Below are 20,236 nucleotides of genomic sequence, written 5' to 3' on the forward strand. Positions count from 1 at the left end.
AATCGGTATCGGCACCGGGACCCCCCCCTAAATCGGTATCGGTACCGGGACCCCCTCCCCAAATCGGTATCGGTACCGGGACCTCCCCCCCAAATCGGTGTCGCTTCCGGGACCCCTCCCCAAATCGGTATCGGTACCGGGACCCCCCCCCAAATCGGTATCGGTACCGGGACCTCCCCCCCAAATCGGTGTCGCTTCCGGGACCCCCCCCCAAATCGGTATCGGCACCGGGACCCCTCCCCAAATCGGTACCGGTACCGGGACCCCCCCCCGTCCCCTTCCCGTGTCCCCATCGGGGTCCCCCCCCCCCCATCGGTGACAGCCCCCCCCTCCCCCCTCTCAGTGTGTCCCCCCCCTCGGGACCCCCCCAATGTCCCCTCGTGTCTCCCCCAATGTCCCCCCCTGTCCACCCCAGACCCCCCAATATCCCCTCGGGACCCCCCCAGGACCCCCAGACCCCTCAATGTCCCCCCAATGTCCCCAATGTCCCCCAATGTCCCCCAATGTCCCCCAATGTCCCCCCAATGTCCCCAATGTCCCCAATGTCCCCAATGTCCCCCAATCCCCCCAATGTCCTCCCCAATGTCCCCAATGTCCCCCAATGTCCCCCAATGTCCCCCCCAGTGTCCCCAATGTCCCCAATGCCCCCCCAATGTCCCCCCAATGTCCCCCCAATGTCCCCCAATGTCCCCCAATGTCCCCAATGTCCCCAATGTCCCCAATGTCCCCCAATCCCCCCAATGTCCTCCCCAATGTCCCCAATGTCCCCCAATGTCCCCCAATGTCCCCCCCAGTGTCCCCAATGTCCCCCAATGTCCCCCAATGCCCCCCCAATGTCCCCAATGTCCCCAATGTCCCCCAATGTCCCCAATGTCCCCCCAATGTCCCCCCCAATGCCCCCAATGTCCCCCAATGTCCCCAATCCCCCCAATGTCCCCCCAATGTCCCCCCAATGTCCCCAATCCCCCCAATGTCCCCCCCAATGCCCCCAATGTCCCCCAATGTCCCCCCAATGTCCCCCCCAATGTCCCCCAATGTCCCCCCAATGTCCCCCCAATGTCCCCAATCCCCCCAATGTCCCCCCAATGTCCCCAATGTCCCTAATCCCCCCAATGCCCCCCCAATGTCCCCAATGTCCCCAATGTCCCCAATCCCCCCAATGTCCCCCCAATGTCCCCCCAATGTCCCCCCAATGTCCCCCCAATGTCCCCAATGTCCCCCCCAATGTCCCCAATCCCCCCAATGTCCCCAATGTCCCTAATCCCCCCAATGTCCCCCCAATGTCCCCAATGTCCCCAATGTCCCCCCAATGTCCCCCCAATGTCCCCCAATGTCCCCCCAATGTCCCCAATGTCCCCAATGTCCCCCCAATGTCCCCAATCCCCCCAATGTCCCCCAATGTCCCCAATGTCCCCCAATGTCCCCCCAATGTCCCCCCAATGTCCCCCAATGTCCCCCCAATGTCCCCCCAATGCCCCCCAATGTCCCCAATGTCCCCAATGTCCCCAATGTCCCCATTGTCCCCAATGCCCCCCCAATCCCCCCAATGTCCCCAATGTCCCCAATGTCCCCAATGTCCCCAATGCCCCCCCAATCCCCCCAATGTCCCCCCAATGTCCCCAATGTCCCCAATGTCCCCAATGTCCCCCCCAATGCCCCCCAATGTCCCCAATGTCCCCAATGTCCCCCCCAATGCCCCCCAATGTCCCCAATCCCCCCAATGTCCCCCAGTGTCCCCAATGTCCCCCCGCTGTCCCCGCAGCGATTACATCATCAAGGAGAAGACGGTGCTGCTGCAGAAGAAGGACAGCGAAGGCTTCGGCTTCGTCCTGCGCGGGGCCAAGGGTGAGGGGGGGTCCTGGGGGGTCCTGGGGGTGTCTCAGGGGGTCCTGGGGGGGTCCTGGGGGAGTTCTGGGGGGTCCTGGGGGGGTCTCAGGAGGTCCTGGGGGGTCTCAGAGGGTCCTGGGGGGTCTGGAGGGTCCCTGGTTGCTCCCACAGGTTCCTTTGGGGGGAGTTTGGGAGGGCTTGGGGGGGTCTCAGGGGGTCCTGGGGGTGTCTGAGAGGGATTGGGGGGATCGGGGGGGTCTCAGGGGGTCCTGGGGGGGTCTCAGGGGGTCCTGGGGGGTCTGGAGGGTCCCTGGTTGCTCCCACAGGTTCCTTTGGGGGAGGTTTGGGGGGGTCTCAGGGGGTCCTGGGGGTGTCTGGGGGGTCCTGGAGGGTGTCCTGGAGGGTCCTGGGGGGTCCTGGGGGGGTCTCAGGGGGTCCTGGAGGGGTCCTGGGGGAGTTCTGGGGGGTCCTGGGGGGGGTCTCAGGGGGTCCTGGGGGGGTCTCAGGGGGTCCTGGGGGGTCTGGAGGGTCCCTGGCTGCTCCCACAGGTTCCTTTAGGGGAGGTTTGGGGGGGTCTCAGGGGGTCCTGGGGGTATCTGGGGGTGTCCTGGGGGATTCTGGGGGGTCCTGGAGGGTCCAGGGGGGTTCTGGGGGTGTCCTGGGGGGGCTGGAGGGTCCCTGGCTGCTCCCACAGGTTCCTTTGGGGGGGGTTTGGGGGGGTCTCAGGGGGTCCTGGGGGTGTCTGAGAGGGATTGGGGGGATCGGGGGGGTCTCAGGGGGTCCTGGGGGGGTCCTGGGGGGGTCCTGGGGGGTCCTGGGGGGGTCCTCGTGGGCTCCAGGGGGGTCCAGGGGGGTCCTGGGGGGGTCTCAGGGGGTCTTGGGGGGGTCTGGGGGGTCTCGGGGGGTCTCTGGGGGTATCTGGGGTGGTCTGAGAGGGATTGGGGGGATCGGGGGGGTCTCAGGGGGTCCTGGGGGGGTCTCAGGGGGTCCTGGGGGGTCTGGAGGGTCCCTGGTTGCTCCCACAGGTTCCTTTGGGGGAGGTTTGGGGGGGTCTCAGGGGGTCCTTGGGGTGTCTGGGGGGTCCTGGAGGATTCTGGGGGGTCCTGGGGGTCCTGGGGGGCTCCAGGGGGGTCTCAGGGGTCCCTGGGGGGTCCTGGGGGGCTCCCGGGGAGTCCTGGGGGGGCATCAGGGGGTCTGGGGGGGGCTCAAGAGGGTCCTGGGGGGGTCTCAGGGGGTCCCTGGGGGTCCCTGGGGGAAATTGGGGGGATCTGGGGGGGTCTCAGGGTGGTCCCTGGGGGTGTCTGGGGGGTCCTGGGGGGCTCCCGGGGGGTCCTGGGGGGGGTCTCAGGGGGTCTCAGGGGGGAATTGGGGGGATCTGGGGGGGTCTCAGGGGGTCCTGGGGGGGTCTCAGGGGGTCCTGGGGGGGCTGGAGGGTCCCTGGCTGCTCCCACAGGTTCCTTTGGGGGAGGTTTGGGGGGGTCTCAGGGGGTCCTGGGGGTATCTGGGGGGTCCTGGAGGATTCTGGGGGGTCCTGGGGGTCCTGGGGGGCTCCAGGGGGGTCTCAGGGGTCCCTGGGGGGTCCTGGGGGGATCCCGGGGAGTCCTGGGGGGGGTCTCAGGGGGTCTCAGGGGGAAATTGGGGGGATCTGGGGGGGTCTCAGGGGGTCCGGGGGGGGGTCTGGGGATTTGGGGTGGGGTCTCGGAAGGGTCTGGGGGGGTCCAGAGGGGCTCCGAGCTGGGGGGAGGGGGGGTTGTCCCATTTTGGGGTGTTTTGGGGTGGATTTGGGGTGGCTTTTTTGAATGGGGTTTTTTTTTGGGGGGGGGGGGGTGTTGGGATTTTTGGGGGAATTTTGGGGGTTTTTGGGGGGATTTTGGGGATTTTTTGGGGGGAATTTTGGGGTTTTTGGGGGGGATTTGGGGATTTTTGGGGGAGGGGTCCCAGTGGTGACCCCCCCCCGCAGCGCAGACCCCCATGGAGGAGTTCACCCCCCCCTCCCCCCTCCGTTTTGGGGCGTTTTGGGTGGATTTGGGGTGTCCCCTTAGGATGGGGTTTTTTCGGGCGAATTTTGGGGATTTTGGGGGGAATTTTGGGGATTTTTTGGGGGGAATTTTGGGGTTTTTGGGGGGGATTTGGGGAATTTTGGGGGGAGGGATCCCAGTGGTGACCCCCCCCCCGCAGCGCAGACCCCCATGGAGGAGTTCACCCCCCCCTCCCCCCTCCGTTTTGGGGCGTTTTGGGTGGATTTGGGGTGTCCCCTTAGGATGGGGTTTTTTCGGGCGGGATTTTGGGGGGAATTTTGGGGTTTTTGGGGGTGATTTGGGGTTTTTTTGGGGGAGGGGTCCCAGTGGTGACCCCCCCCCGCAGCGCAGACCCCCATCGAGGAGTTCACCCCCACCCCGGCGTTCCCGGCGCTGCAGTACCTGGAGTCGGTGGATGAAGGGGGCGTGGCCTGGAGGGCGGGGCTGCGCATGGGCGACTTCCTGATCGAGGTGAGGCCACGCCCACGGCTGGGCACACACCTGGGCACACCTGGGCACACCTGGGCACACCTGGGGCACAGCTGGGCACACCTGGGGCACAGCTGGGCACACACCTGGGCACACCTGGGCACACCTGGGCACACCTGGGGCACACCTGGGAACACCTGGGCACACAGCTGGGAACACCTGGGCACACACCTGGGCACATCTGGGCACATCTGGGCACACCTGGAAATGCCTGGGCGCACATCTGGGGCACAGCTGGGCACAGCTGTCACACACCTGGGAATACATGGGACACACCTGTGTCACACCTGTCTCGCACCTGTCACACACCTGTCACACCCCTGTCACACACCTGTCACACACCTGTGTCACACCTGTCACACCCCTGTCACACACCTGTCACACACCTGTCACACCCCTGTCACACACCTGTCACACACCTGTCTCACACCTGTCACACACCTGTCACACACCTGTCACACACCTGTGTCACACCTGTCACACACCTGTCACACCCCTGTCACACACCTGTCACACCCCTGTCACACACCTGTCACACACCTGTCACACCTGTCACACCCCTGTCACACACCTGTCACACACCTGTCACACCTGTGTCACACCTGTCTCACACCTGTCACACACCTGTCACACACCTGTCACACACCTGTCACACCTGTGTCACACCTGTCTCACACCTGTCACACACCTGTCACACACCTGTCACACACCTGTCACACACCTGTGTCACACCTGTGTCACACCTGTCACACCCCTGTCACACACCTGTGTCACACCTGTGTCACACCTGTCACACACCTGTCTCACACCTGTCACACACCTGTCACACACCTGTCTCACACCTGTCACACACCTGTCACACACCTGTCACACACCTGTCTCACACCTGTCACACACCTGTCACACACCTGTCACACACCTGTGTCACCCCTGTGTCACACCTGTGTCACACCTGTCACACACCTGTCACACACCTGTCACACACCTGTGTCACACCTGTCTCAGACCTGTCTCACACCTGTCTCACACCTGTCACACACCTGTCACACACCTGTGTCACACCTGTCTCACACCTGTCACACACCTGTCACACCCCTGTCACACACCTGTCTCACACCTGTGTCACACACCTGTGTCACACCTGTCACACACCTGTCACACACCTGTCTCACACCTGTCTCACACCTGTCTCACACCTGTGTCACACCTGTCACACACCTGTCACACACCTGTCTCACACCTGTCTCACACCTGTCACACACCTGTGTCACACCTGTCACACACCTGTCACACACCTGTCACACACCTGTCACACACCTGTGTCACACCTGTCTCACACCTGTCTCACACCTGTCACACACCTGTGTCACACCTGTCTCACACCTGTCACACACCTGTCACACACCTGTCACACACCTGTCACACACCTGTCTCACACCTGTCTCACACCTGTGTCACCCCTGTCACACACCTGTGTCACACCTGTCACACACCTGTCACTCACCTGTCTCACACCTGTCACACACCTGTCACACACCTGTGTCACACCTGTCACACACCTGTCACACACCTGTCACACACCTGTCACACACCTGTGTCACCCCTGTCACACACCTGTCACACACCTGTGTCACACCTGTCACACACCTGTCTCACACCTGTCACACACCTGTCACACACCTGTGTCACACCTGTCACACACCTGTCACACACCTGTGTCACACCTGTCACACACCTGTCTCACACCTGTCACACACCTGTCACACACCTGTCACACACCTGTCTCACACCTGTCACACACCTGTCACACCTGTCACACACCTGTCACACACCTGTGTCACCCCTGTCACACACCTGTCTCACACCTGTCACACACCTGTCACACACCTGTGTCACACCTGTCACACACCTGTCTCACACCTGTCACACACCTGTCACACACCTGTCACACACCTGTCTCACACCTGTCACACACCTGTCACACCTGTCACACACCTGTCACACACCTGTGTCACCCCTGTCACACACCTGTGTCACACCTGTCACACACCTGTCTCACACCTGTCACACACCTGTGTCACACCTGTCACACACCTGTCTCACACCTGTCACACACCTGTCACACACCTGTGTCACACCTGTCACACACCTGTCACACACCTGTCACACACCTGTCACACACCTGTCACACACCTGTCACACACCTGTGTCACACCTGTCTCACACCTGTCACACACCTGTCACACACCTGTCACACACCTGTCACACACCTGTCTCACACCTGTCTCACACCTGTCACACACCTGTGTCACACCTGTCACACACCTGTCTCACACCTGTCACACACCTGTCACACACCTGTCACACACCTGTCTCACACCTGTCACACACCTGTCACACCTGTCACACACCTGTCACACACCTGTGTCACCCCTGTCACACACCTGTGTCACACCTGTCACACACCTGTCTCACACCTGTCACACACCTGTGTCACACCTGTCACACACCTGTCTCACACCTGTCACACACCTGTCACACCTGTGTCACACCTGTCTCACACCTGTCACACACCTGTCACACACCTGTCACACACCTGTCACACACCTGTCTCACACCTGTCTCACACCTGTGTCACCCCTGTCACACACCTGTGTCACACCTGTCACACACCTGTCACTCACCTGTCTCACACCTGTCACACACCTGTCACACACCTGTGTCACACCTGTCACACACCTGTCACACACCTGTCACACACCTGTCACACACCTGTGTCACCCCTGTCACACACCTGTCACACACCTGTGTCACACCTGTCACACACCTGTCTCACACCTGTCACACACCTGTCACACACCTGTGTCACACCTGTCACACACCTGTCACACACCTGTGTCACACCTGTCACACACCTGTCTCACACCTGTCACACACCTGTCACACACCTGTCACACACCTGTCTCACACCTGTCACACACCTGTCACACCTGTCACACACCTGTCACACACCTGTGTCACCCCTGTCACACACCTGTCTCACACCTGTCACACACCTGTCACACACCTGTGTCACACCTGTCACACACCTGTCTCACACCTGTCACACACCTGTCACACACCTGTCACACACCTGTCTCACACCTGTCACACACCTGTCACACCTGTCACACACCTGTCACACACCTGTGTCACCCCTGTCACACACCTGTGTCACACCTGTCACACACCTGTCTCACACCTGTCACACACCTGTGTCACACCTGTCACACACCTGTCTCACACCTGTCACACACCTGTCACACACCTGTGTCACACCTGTCACACACCTGTCACACACCTGTCACACACCTGTCACACACCTGTCACACACCTGTCACACACCTGTGTCACACCTGTCTCACACCTGTCACACACCTGTCACACACCTGTCACACACCTGTGTCACACCTGTGTCACACCTGTCACACACCTGTGTCACACCTGTCACACACCTGTGTCACACCTGTCTCACACCTGTGTCACACACCTGTGTCACACCTGTCACACCCCTGTGTCACACCTGTCACACACCTGTCACACACCTGTCTCACACCTGTCACACACCTGTCACACACCTGTCTCACACCTGTCTCACACCTGTCACACACCTGTCACACACCTGTGTCACACCTGTGTCACACACCTGTCACACACCTGTCTCACACCTGTCTCACACCTGGGGCACACACCTGTGTCACACCTGTCTCACCCCTGTCACACACCTGTCACACACCTGTCACACACCTGTCACACACCTGTCTCACACCTGTCACACACCTGTCACACACCTGTGTCACACCTGTGTCACACCTGTCACACACCTGTCACACACCTGTCACACACCTGTGTCACACCTGTCACACACCTGTCACACACCTGTCACACACCTGTCACACACCTGTGTCACACCTGTGTCACACCTGTCACACACCTGTCACACACCTGTCACACACCTGTCACACACCTGTCACACACCTGTCACACACCTGTGTCACACCTGTCACACACCTGTCACACACCTGTCACACCCCTGTCACACACCTGTCACACACCTGTCACACCCCTGTCACACACCTGTGTCACACCTGTCACACACCTGTCACACACCTGTCACACACCTGTCACACACCTGTGTCACACCTGTCACACACCTGTGTCACACCTGTCACACACCTGTCACACACCTGTGTCACACCTGTCACACCCCTGTCACACACCTGTCACACACCTGTCACACCCCTGTCACACCTGTCACACACCTGTCACACACCTGTCTCACACCTGTCACACACCTGTCACACCCCTGTCACACCTGTCACACACCTGTGTCACACCTGTCACACACCTGTCACACACCTGTCACACACCTGTGTCACACCTGTCTCACACCTGTCACACACCTGTCACACACCTGTCACACACCTGTCTCACACCTGTCACACACCTGTCACACACCTGTCACACCTGTCACACACCTGTCACACACCTGTCTCACACCTGTCACACACCTGTCACACACCTGTCACACACCTGTCACACACCTGTCACACACCTGTGTCACACCTGTCACACACCTGTGTCACACCTGTCACACACCTGTCACACCCCTGTCACACCTGTCACACACCTGTGTCACACCTGTCACACACCTGTCACACACCTGTCACACACCTGTGTCACACCTGTCTCACACCTGTCACACACCTGTCACACACCTGTCACACACCTGTCTCACACCTGTCACACACCTGTCACACACCTGTGTCACACCTGTCACACACCTGTGTCACACCTGTCTCACACCTGTCACACACCTGTCACACACCTGTGTCACACCTGTCACACACCTGTGTCACACCTGTCTCACACCTGTCACACCCCTGTCACACACCTGTGTCACACCTGTCACACACCTGTCACACACCTGTGTCACACCTGTCACACACCTGTCACACACCTGTCACACACCTGTGTCACACCTGTCTCACACCTGTCACACACCTGTCACACACCTGTCACACACCTGTCTCACACCTGTCACACACCTGTCACACACCTGTCACACCTGTCACACACCTGTCACACACCTGTCTCACACCTGTCACACACCTGTCACACACCTGTCACACACCTGTCACACACCTGTCTCACACCTGTCTCACACCTGTCACACACCTGTCACACACCTGTGTCACACCTGTCACACACCTGTCACACACCTGTCACACACCTGTCACACCCCTGTCACACACCTGTCACACACCTGTCACACACCTGTCTCACACCTGTCACACACCTGTCACACACCTGTCACACACCTGTCACACCCCTGTCACACACCTGTCACACACCTGTCACACCCCTGTCACACCTGTCACACACCTGTCACACACCTGTCACACACCTGTCTCACACCTGTCACACACCTGTCACACCCCTGTCACACACCTGTCACACCTGTCTCACACCTGTCACACACCTGTCACACACCTGTCACACACCTGTCTCACACCTGTCACACACCTGTCACACACCTGTCACACCTGTCACACACCTGTCACACACCTGTCACACACCTGTCACACACCTGTGTCACACCTGTCACACACCTGTGTCACACCTGTCACACACCTGTCACACCCCTGTCACACACCTGTCTCACACCTGTCTCACACCTGTCACACACCTGTCACACCCCTGTCACACACCTGTCACACACCTGTCACACACCTGTCTCACACCTGTGTCACACACCTGTGTCACACCTGTCACACACCTGTCACACACCTGTGTCACACCTGTCACACACCTGTCACACACCTGTGTCACACCTGTCACACACCTGTCACACACCTGTCACACACCTGTCACACACCTGTGTCACACCTGTCACACACCTGTCTCACACCTGTCACACACCTGTCACACACCTGTCACACACCTGTGTCACACCTGTCACACACCTGTCACACACCTGTCACACACCTGTGTCACACCTGTCTCACACCTGTCACACACCTGTCACACACCTGTGTCACACCTGTCTCACACCTGTCACACACCTGTCACACACCTGTGTCACACCTGTCACACACCTGTCACACACCTGTGTCACACACCTGTGTCACACCTGTCACACACCTGTCACACACCTGTCACACACCTGTGTCACACCTGTCTCACACCTGTCACACACCTGTCACACACCTGTCACACACCTGTCACACACCTGTCACACCTGTCACACACCTGTCACACACCTGTCTCACACCTGTCACACACCTGTCACACACCTGTCACACACCTGTCACACACCTGTGTCACACCTGTCACACACCTGTCACACACCTGTCACACACCTGTCACACACCTGTCACACACCTGTCTCACACCTGTCACACACCTGTCACACACCTGTCACACCCCTGTCACACACCTGTCACACACCTGTCACACACCTGTCTCACACCTGTCACACACCTGTCACACCCCTGTCACACCTGTCACACACCTGTGTCACACCTGTCACACACCTGTCACACACCTGTCTCACCCCTGTCTCACACCTGTCACACACCTGTCTCACCCCTGTCACACACCTGTCACACACCTGTCACACACCTGTGTCACACCTGTCACACACCTGTCACACACCTGTCTCACACCTGTCACACACCTGTCACACCCCTGTCACACCTGTCACACACCTGTGTCACACCTGTCACACACCTGTCACACACCTGTCTCACACCTGTCTCACACCTGTCTCACACCTGTCACACACCTGTCACACCTGTCACACACCTGTCACACACCTGTCTCACACCTGTCACACACCTGTGTCACACCTGTCTCACACCTGTCACACACCTGTCACACACCTGTCACACACCTGTCTCACACCTGTCACACACCTGTCTCACACCTGTCACACACCTGTCACACACCTGTCACACACCTGTCTCACACCTGTCACACACCTGTCACACACCTGTCACACCTGTCACACACCTGTCACACACCTGTGTCACACCTGTCTCACACCTGTCACACACCTGTCACACACCTGTCACACACCTGTCACACCTGTCACACACCTGTCACACACCTGTCACACACCTGTCACACACCTGTCTCACACCTGTGTCACACCTGTCTCACACCTGTCACACACCTGTGTCACACCTGTCACACACCTGTCTCACACCTGTCACACACCTGTCTCACACCTGTGTCACACCTGTCTCACACCTGTCACACACCTGTGTCACACCTGTCACACACCTGTCACACCTGTCACACACCTGTCACACACCTGTCTCACACCTGTCTCACACCTGTCTCACACCTGTCACACACCTGTCACACACCTGTCACACACCTGTCACACACCTGTCTCACCCCTGTCTCACCCCTGTCACACACCTGTCACACACCTGTCTCACACCTGTCTCACCCCTGTCTCACCCCTGTCACACACCTGTCACACACCTGTCACACACCTGTCACACACCTGTCACACACCTGTCTCACACCTGTCTCACCCCTGTCTCACACCTGTGTCACACCTGTCACACACCTGTCACACACCTGTCACACACCTGTCTCACACCTGTCACACACCTGTCACACACCTGTCACACACCTGTGTCACACCTGTCACACACCTGTCACACACCTGTCACACACCTGTCACACACCTGTCACACACCTGTGTCACACCTGTCACACACCTGTCTCACACCTGTCACACACCTGTCACACACCTGTCACACACCTGTCACACACCTGTGTCACACCTGTCACACACCTGTCACACACCTGTCACACACCTGTCACACACCTGTCACACACCTGTGTCACACCTGTCACACACCTGTCACACACCTGTCACACACCTGTCACACACCTGTCACACCCCTGTCACACACCTGTCACACACCTGTCACACACCTGTCTCACACCTGTCACACACCTGTCACACACCTGTCACACACCTGTCACACCCCTGTCACACACCTGTCTCACACCTGTGTCACACCTGTCTCACACCTGTCACACACCTGTGTCACACCTGTCACACACCTGTCACACCTGTCACACCTGTCACACACCTGTGTCACACCTGTCACACACCTGTCTCACACCTGTCACACACCTGTCACACACCTGTCTCACACCTGTCACACACCTGTCACACACCTGTGTCACACCTGTCTCACACCTGTGTCACACCTGTCACACACCTGTCACACACCTGTCACACACCTGTGTCACACCTGTCACACACCTGTCACACACCTGTCACACACCTGTCACACACCTGTGTCACACCTGTCACACACCTGTGTCACACCTGTCACACACCTGTCACACACCTGTCACACACCTGTCACACACCTGTCACACACCTGTCTCACACCTGTCACACACCTGTCACACACCTGTCACACCCCTGTCACACCTGTCACACACCTGTGTCACACCTGTCACACACCTGTCACACACCTGTCACACCTGTCACACACCTGTCTCACACCTGTCACACACCTGTCACACCCCTGTCACACCTGTCACACACCTGTCACACACCTGTCACACACCTGTCACACACCTGTCACACCTGTCACACACCTGTCACACACCTGTCACACACCTGTCACACACCTGTCACACACCTGTGTCACACCTGTCTCACACCTGTCTCACACCTGTCACACACCTGTCACACCTGTCACACCTGTCACACACCTGTCACACACCTGTGTCACACCTGTCTCACACCTGTCACACACCTGTCACACACCTGTCACACACCTGTCACACACCTGTCTCACACCTGTCTCACACCTGTCACACCCCTGTCACACACCTGTCACACCCCTGTCACACACCTGTCACACCCCTGTCACACCCCTGTCACACACCTGTCACACACCTGTCACACACCTGTGTCACACACCTGTCACACACCTGTGTCACACCTGTCACACACCTGTCTCACACCTGTCACACACCTGTCACACACCTGTCACACACCTGTCACACACCTGTGTCACACCTGTCACACACCTGTCACACCCCTGTCACACACCTGTCACACACCTGTGTCACACACCTGTCACACACCTGTCACACACCTGTCACACACCTGTCACACACCTGTCACACACCTGTCTCACACCTGTCACACACCTGTCACACACCTGTCACACACCTGTGTCTCACACCTGTCACACACCTGTCACACCTGTCACACACCTGTCACACACCTGTGTCACACCTGTCACACACCTGTGTCACACCTGTCACACACCTGTCACACACCTGTCTCACACCTGTCACACACCTGTCACACACCTGTGTCTCACACCTGTCACACACCTGTCACACACCTGTCACACCCCTGTCACACACCTGTCACACACCTGTCACACCCCTGTCACACACCTGTCACACACCTGTCTCACACCTGTGTCACACCTGTCACACACCTGTCTCACACCTGTGTCACACCTGTCACACACCTGTCACACACCTGTCACACACCTGTCACACACCTGTCTCACCCCTGTGTCACACCTGTCACACACCTGTCTCACACCTGTCTCACCCCTGTCACACCCCTGTCACACACCTGTCTCACCCCTGTCTCACACCTGTCACACCTGTCACACACCTGTCACACACCTGTCTCACACCTGTCACACACCTGTCTCACCCCTGTCACACACCTGTCACACACCTGTCACACACCTGTCACACACCTGTGTCACACCTGTCTCACACCTGTCACACACCTGTGTCACACCTGTCACACACCTGTCACACACCTGTCTCACACCTGTCTCACACCTGTCACACCCCTGTGTCACACCTGTCACACACCTGTCACACACCTGTCTCACACCTGTCTCACACCTGTCTCACACCTGTCTCACCCCTGTCACACCCCTGTCACACACCTGTCTCACACCTGTCACACACCTGTCTCACACCTGTCTCACACCTGTCTCACCCCTGTCACACCCCTGTCACACACCTGTCTCACCCCTGTCTCACACCTGTGTCACACCTGTCACACACCTGTCACACACCTGTCTCACACCTGTCTCACACCTGTCACACACCTGTCACACACCTGTCACACACCTGTGTCACACCTGTCACACACCTGTCACACACCTGTCACACACCTTTCACACACCTGTCTCACACCTGTGTCACACCTGTCTCACACCTGTCACACACCTGTCACACAGCTGTCACACACCTGTCTCACACCTGTCACACACCTGTCACACACCTGTCTCACACCTGTCTCACACCTGTCACACACCTGTCACACACCTGTCACACACCTGTCTCACACCTGTCACACACCTGTCACACACCTGTCTCACACCTGTCTCACACCTGTCACACACCTGTCACACACCTGTCACACACCTGTGTCACACCTGTCACACACCTGTCACACACCTGTCTCACACCTGTCACACACCTGTCTCACACCTGTCACACACCTGTGTCACACCTGTCACACACCTGTCACACACCTGTCACACACCTGTCTCACACCTGTCACACACCTGTGTCACACCTGTCACACACCTGTCTCACACCTGTCTCACACCTGTCTCACCCCTGTCACACCCCTGTCACACACCTGTCTCACCCCTGTCTCACACCTGTGTCACACACCTGTCACACCTGTCACACACCTGTGTCACACCTGTCACACACCTGTCTCACACCTGTCTCACACCTGTCACACACCTGTCACACCCCTGTCTCACCCCTGTCACACCTGTCACACCCCTGTCTCACGCCTGTCTCTCCCCTGCGCAGGTGAACGGGCAGAACGTGGTCAAGGTGGGCCACCGGCAGGTGGTGAACATGATCCGCCAGGGCGGGAACAGCCTCGTGCTCAAGGTGGTGATGGTGACGCGGCACCCGGAGCCCCCCGAGGGACCCCGGCGCAGGGGTGAGGGGGGGGCGGGGGGGCTCCCCTGCACCCCCCGAGGGCTCCTGGGAACCTGGGGGGGGGGGCAGGTAAATGGGGAGGGGGCTCAGGTAACTGGGAGGGGGCTCAGGTAAACTGGGGAGGGGGCTCAGGTGAATGGGGAGGGGGCTCAGGTAAAAAGGGGAGGGGTCTCAGGTAACTGGGAGGAGACTCAGGTAACTGGGAGGGGGCTCAGGTAAACTGGGAGGGGCTCAGGTAAATGGGGAGGGGGCTCAGGTGAATGGGGAGGGGTCCTGGAATCCTTGGGGAGGGTCTCAGGTATGTGAGGAGGGGTCTCAGGTGCATGGGGAGGGGGCTCAGGTAAAAGGGGAGAGGTCCTGGTAAATGGGGAGGGGTCTCAGGTGATTGGGGAGGGGTCTCAGGTAAATGGGGAGGGGTCCTGGAAGACTTGGGGAGGGTCTCAGGTATGTGGGGAGGGGTCTCAGGTGACTGGGAGGGGTCTCAGATAAATGGGGAGGGGTCTCAGGTGAATGGGGAGGGGTCTCTCAGGTAAATTGGGGTGGGGTCTCCGGTGACTGGGGGGTCTCAGGTAAATTGGGGAGGGGTCTCAGGTAAATTGGGGAGGGGGCTCAGGTAACTGGGGAGGGGGCTCAGGTGAATGGGGAGGGGTCTCTCAGGTAAATTGGGGAGGGGTCTCAGGTAACTGGGAGGGGTCTCAGGTAACTGGGAGGGGTCTCTCAGGTAAATTGGGGAGGGGTCTCAGGTACATGGGGGGTCTCTCAGGTAAATTGGGGAGGGGTCTCAGGTAAATGGGGAGGGGTCTCAGGTGACTGGGAGGGGTCTCAGGTATGTGGGGAGGGGTCTCAGATAAAGGGGGAGGGGTCTCAGGTGATTGGGGAGGGGGCCTGGAATCCTTGGGGAGGGTCTCAGGTATGTGAGGAGGGGTCTCAGGTGCATGGGGAGGGGGCTCAGGTAACTGGGGAGAGGTCCTGGTAAATGGGGAGGGGTCTCTCAGGTAAATTGGGGAGGGGTCTCTCAGGTAAATTGGGGAGGGGTCTCAGGTAACTGGGGGGGTCTCTCAGGTAAATTGGGGAGGGGTCTCAGGTAAATTGGGGAGGGGTCTCAAGTTACTGGGAGGGGTCTCAGGTGACTGGGAGGGGTCTCAGGTATGTGGGGAGGGGTCTCAGATAAATGGGGAGGGGGCTCAGGTAAATTGGGGAGGGGTCTCAGGTACATCGGGAGGGGTCTCTCAGGTAAATTGGGGAGGGGTCTCAGATAAATTGGGGAGGGGTCTCAGATAAATGGGGAGGGGTCTCTCAGGTAAATTGGGGAGGGGTCTCTCAGGTGATTGGGGAGGGGTCTCCGGTAAATTGGGGAGGGGTCTCTGAGGTAAATTGGGGAGGGGTCTCAGGTACATGGGGGGGTCTCTCAGGTAAATTGGGGAGGGGTCTCTCAGGTGATTGGGGAGGGGTCTCCGGTAAATTGGGGAGGGGTCTCTGAGGTAAATTGGGGAGGGGCCTCCGGTACATGGGGGGGTCTCTCAGGTAAATTGGGGAGGGGTCTCCGGTACATGGGGGGGTCTCTCCGGTAAATTGGGGAGGGGTCTCCGGGGCTCTCTGACCCCCCGTGCCCCCCCAGCCGCCCCCCCCCAGCCGCGGCGCCTCCCCGCCCCCGCCATCTCCCTGCGCTCCAAGTCCATGACGTCAGAGCTGGAGGAGATGGGTGAGGGGGGGGCCGGGGGGGTCCCGGGGTGAATTTGGGGGGTCCTGGGGGGGGCCCGGGGGGGTCCTGAGGGGTCCGGGGGGGGTCCCGGGGTGAATTTGGGGGGTCCTGAGGGGTCGGGGGGGGTCCTGGGGGGACTTGGGGGGGTCCTGAGGGGTCCCGGGGGGGTCCTGAGGGGTTTGGGGGGGGTCCCGGGGGGTCCTGGGGGGTCCCGGGGTCCTGGGGGGGTCCCGAGGGGTCCTGGGGGGAGTCCGGGGGGGGCTTGGGGGGTCCCGGGGTGAATTTGGGGGGCCCGGGGGGGTCCCGAGGGGAATTTGCGGGGTCCTGAGGGGTCGGGGGGGGGTCCTGAGGGGTCCCGGGGGGGTCCTGAGGGGTTTGGGGGGGTCCCGGGGAGGTCCGGGGGGGTCCTGGGGGGGCTTGGGGGGTCCTGGGGTGAATTTGGGGAGTCCTGGGAGGGTCCTCAGGGGTTGGGGGGGGGGTCCCGGGGGAGGAGGGGGAGTCCTGGGGGGGTCCCGGAGTGAATTTGGGGGGTCCTGGGGGGGTCTCAGGGGGTCCTGGGGGGGTTTGGGGGGTCCTGGAGTGAATTTGGGGGGTCCTGGGGGGGTCTCAGGGGGTCCTGGGGGGGTTTGGGGGGTCCTGGGGTGAAATTGGGGGGTCCTGAGGGGTCCCGGGGGAGGAGGGGGAGTCCTGGGGGGGTCCCGGGGTGAATTTGGGGGGTCCTGGGGGGGTCCCAAGGGGTCCTGGGGGGTTTTGGGGGTCCCAGGGGGGGTCCCAAGGGAAATTTGGGGGGGGGGTCCCGGGAGGTTTTGGGGTCCTGGGGGGGGGGTCCCGGGGGGGTCCCGGGGGTCCCTGTGGGTGTGGGGGAGGGGTTGGGTGGGAGGGGTCCCCCTCAGGAATTTGGGGAGGGGTCCCGGGGTGGGGGTGGGGAGGGGGAGCTTTTGCTGACCTTTGACCTTTGACCTCCTCCCCTCCCCCCCCCCCCCGGCGGCCCCGCAGTGGAGAAGGGTGAGCGGGGGGGGAGGGGCGGGGGGAGGGGCCGGGGGTCTGCAGACCCCCCCAAATCCCCCCAAAATCCTCCAAAATCCTCCAAAATCCCCCCCAGGAGAATTCGGGATTTTGGGGAACCCCCCTGAGACCCCCCCCCCAAAATCCCCCCCCAAAATCCCCCCAAATTTCCCCCCAAATCCCTCCCCAAATCCCCCAAATCCCCCAAAATCGCCCCAAATCGCCCCAAATCCCCCCAAATTTCCCCAAAATCACCCCAAATCCCCCCCAATATCCCCAGTCCCCCCCAAAAAACCCAAAATCCCCCAAAATCCCCCCCAAATTCCCCAAATCCCCCCAAAATGGCCCCAAAATCCCCCCCAAAATCACCCCCCAAAATCTCCCCAATTCCCCCCAAAACCCCCCAAAATCCCCCCAAATTCCCCCAAATCCCCAAAATCCCCAAAAATCCCCCCCAATCCCCCAAATCCCCCCCAATCCCCCCAAATCCCCCCAAAATCTCCCCCAAATCCCCCCAAATTTCCCCCCACACCCCTCAAAATCCCCAAAATCCCCCCAAATCTTTTCCAAATCCCCCCAAAATCCCCCCACAAACCCCAAAATCCCCAAAATCCCCTCCCCAATCCCCCCAAATTCCCCCCAAATCCCCCCAAAATCCCCCAGAATCCCCAAAATCCCCCAAATCCCCCCAAAATCCCCCCTAACTCCTCTCGTGTCTCCCCAGTCTCCCCCTGGAAGAAGCGGAGCGGTGAGTGCCCGGCTCACACCCCTTGCACGCCCCTTGCACACTCATTGCACACCCATGGGCCCACCCTGGGGCCTTGCACACCCATTGCACACTCAATGAAACCCCTGTGTAAGACTCTCACGCCCCTTGCACACTCATTGCACACCCATGGGCCCACCCAGGGCCTTGCACACTCATTGCCCACCTGTGCAAGGCTCTCCGGGGCCTTGCGCACGCATTGAAACCCCTCGGAAGGATTTGCACGCCCCTTTCACACTCGTTGCACACTCATGGACCCACCCTGGGGCCTTGCACGCCCCTTGCACGCTCATTGCACACCCATGGGCGCCCACCCTGGGGCCTTGCACACTCGTTGCACACTCATGGAGCCGCCCCCGGGGCCTTGCACACTCATTGCACACTCATTGAAACCCCTGTGTAAGGCTCTCACGGGCCTTGCACACTCATTGCACACCCATGGGTGCCCACCCTGGGGCCTTGCACACTCATCAAAACCCCTCGGAAGGGTTTGCACGCCCCTTGCACGCTCATTGCACACTCATGGACCCACCCTGGGGCCTTGCACACTCATTGCACACTCACTGAAACCCCTGTGTAAGGCTCTCAGGGGCCTTGCACACTCATTGCACACCCATGGGCGCCCACCCTGGGGCCTTGCACACTCATTGAAACCCCTCGGAAGGATTTGCACGCCCCTTTCACACTCGTTGCACACTCATGGACCCACCCTGGGGCCTTGCACACTCATTGCACACTCGCTGAAACCCCTGTGTAAGGCTCTCACGGGCCTTGCACGCTCATTGCACACTCATGGACCTACCCAGGGGCCTTGCACACTCATTGAAATCCCTCGGAAGGATTTGCACGCTCCTTGCACACTCCTTGCACACGCATGGGCACCACCCAGGCCTTGCACACTCATCCCGACCCCCCGTGCAAGGGTTGGCATGGGCCTTGCACACTCATTGCACACCCATGGACCCACCCAGGGCCTTGCACACTCATTGCACACCCGTGCAAGGCTCTCCGGGGCCTTGCACACGCATTGAAACCCCTCGGAAGGGTTTGCACGCCCCTTGCACACTCGTTGCACACTCATGGAGCCACCCCCGGGACCTTGCACTCTCATCAAAACCCCTCTGAAGGGTTTGCACGCTCCTTGCACACTCATTGCCCACCCATGGGCACCCACCCTGGGCCCTTGCACACCCCTTGCACACCCATTGCACACTCATTGCAAACCCCCAGTGCAAGTGTCACGGGGCCTTGCACGCTCATTGAAACCCCTCGGAAGGGTTTGCACGCCCCTTGCACACTCGTTGCCCACGCATGGACCCACCCTGGGGCCTTGCACACTCATTGCACACTCATTGAAACCCCTGTGTAAGGCTCTCACGGGCCTTGCACGCTCATTGCACA

General features: G+C 59.9%; 1 protein-coding gene across 1 annotated transcript in view; it reads left to right on the plus strand.

The window, feature by feature from the left end:
- Positions 1–20,236, plus strand: part of SHANK1 (SH3 and multiple ankyrin repeat domains 1) — a gene marked incomplete at both ends in the record, with an annotated part of 94,406 nt that overhangs the window by 60,426 nt on the left and 13,744 nt on the right. The window contains 5 exons of the mRNA XM_082299858.1: positions 1,763–1,845; positions 4,192–4,316; positions 15,228–15,363; positions 16,981–17,064; positions 18,794–18,817. Coding sequence (XP_082155984.1) covers positions 1,763–1,845; positions 4,192–4,316; positions 15,228–15,363; positions 16,981–17,064; positions 18,794–18,817 — 452 coding nt within the window. The remainder of the gene's footprint in view (positions 1–1,762; positions 1,846–4,191; positions 4,317–15,227; positions 15,364–16,980; positions 17,065–18,793; positions 18,818–20,236) is intronic.

The sequence above is a fragment of the Coloeus monedula genome, assembly GCF_965178545.1.
Source record: "Coloeus monedula genome assembly, chromosome: 34".
In the NCBI taxonomy this organism is placed as follows: Eukaryota; Metazoa; Chordata; class Aves; order Passeriformes; family Corvidae; genus Coloeus; species Coloeus monedula.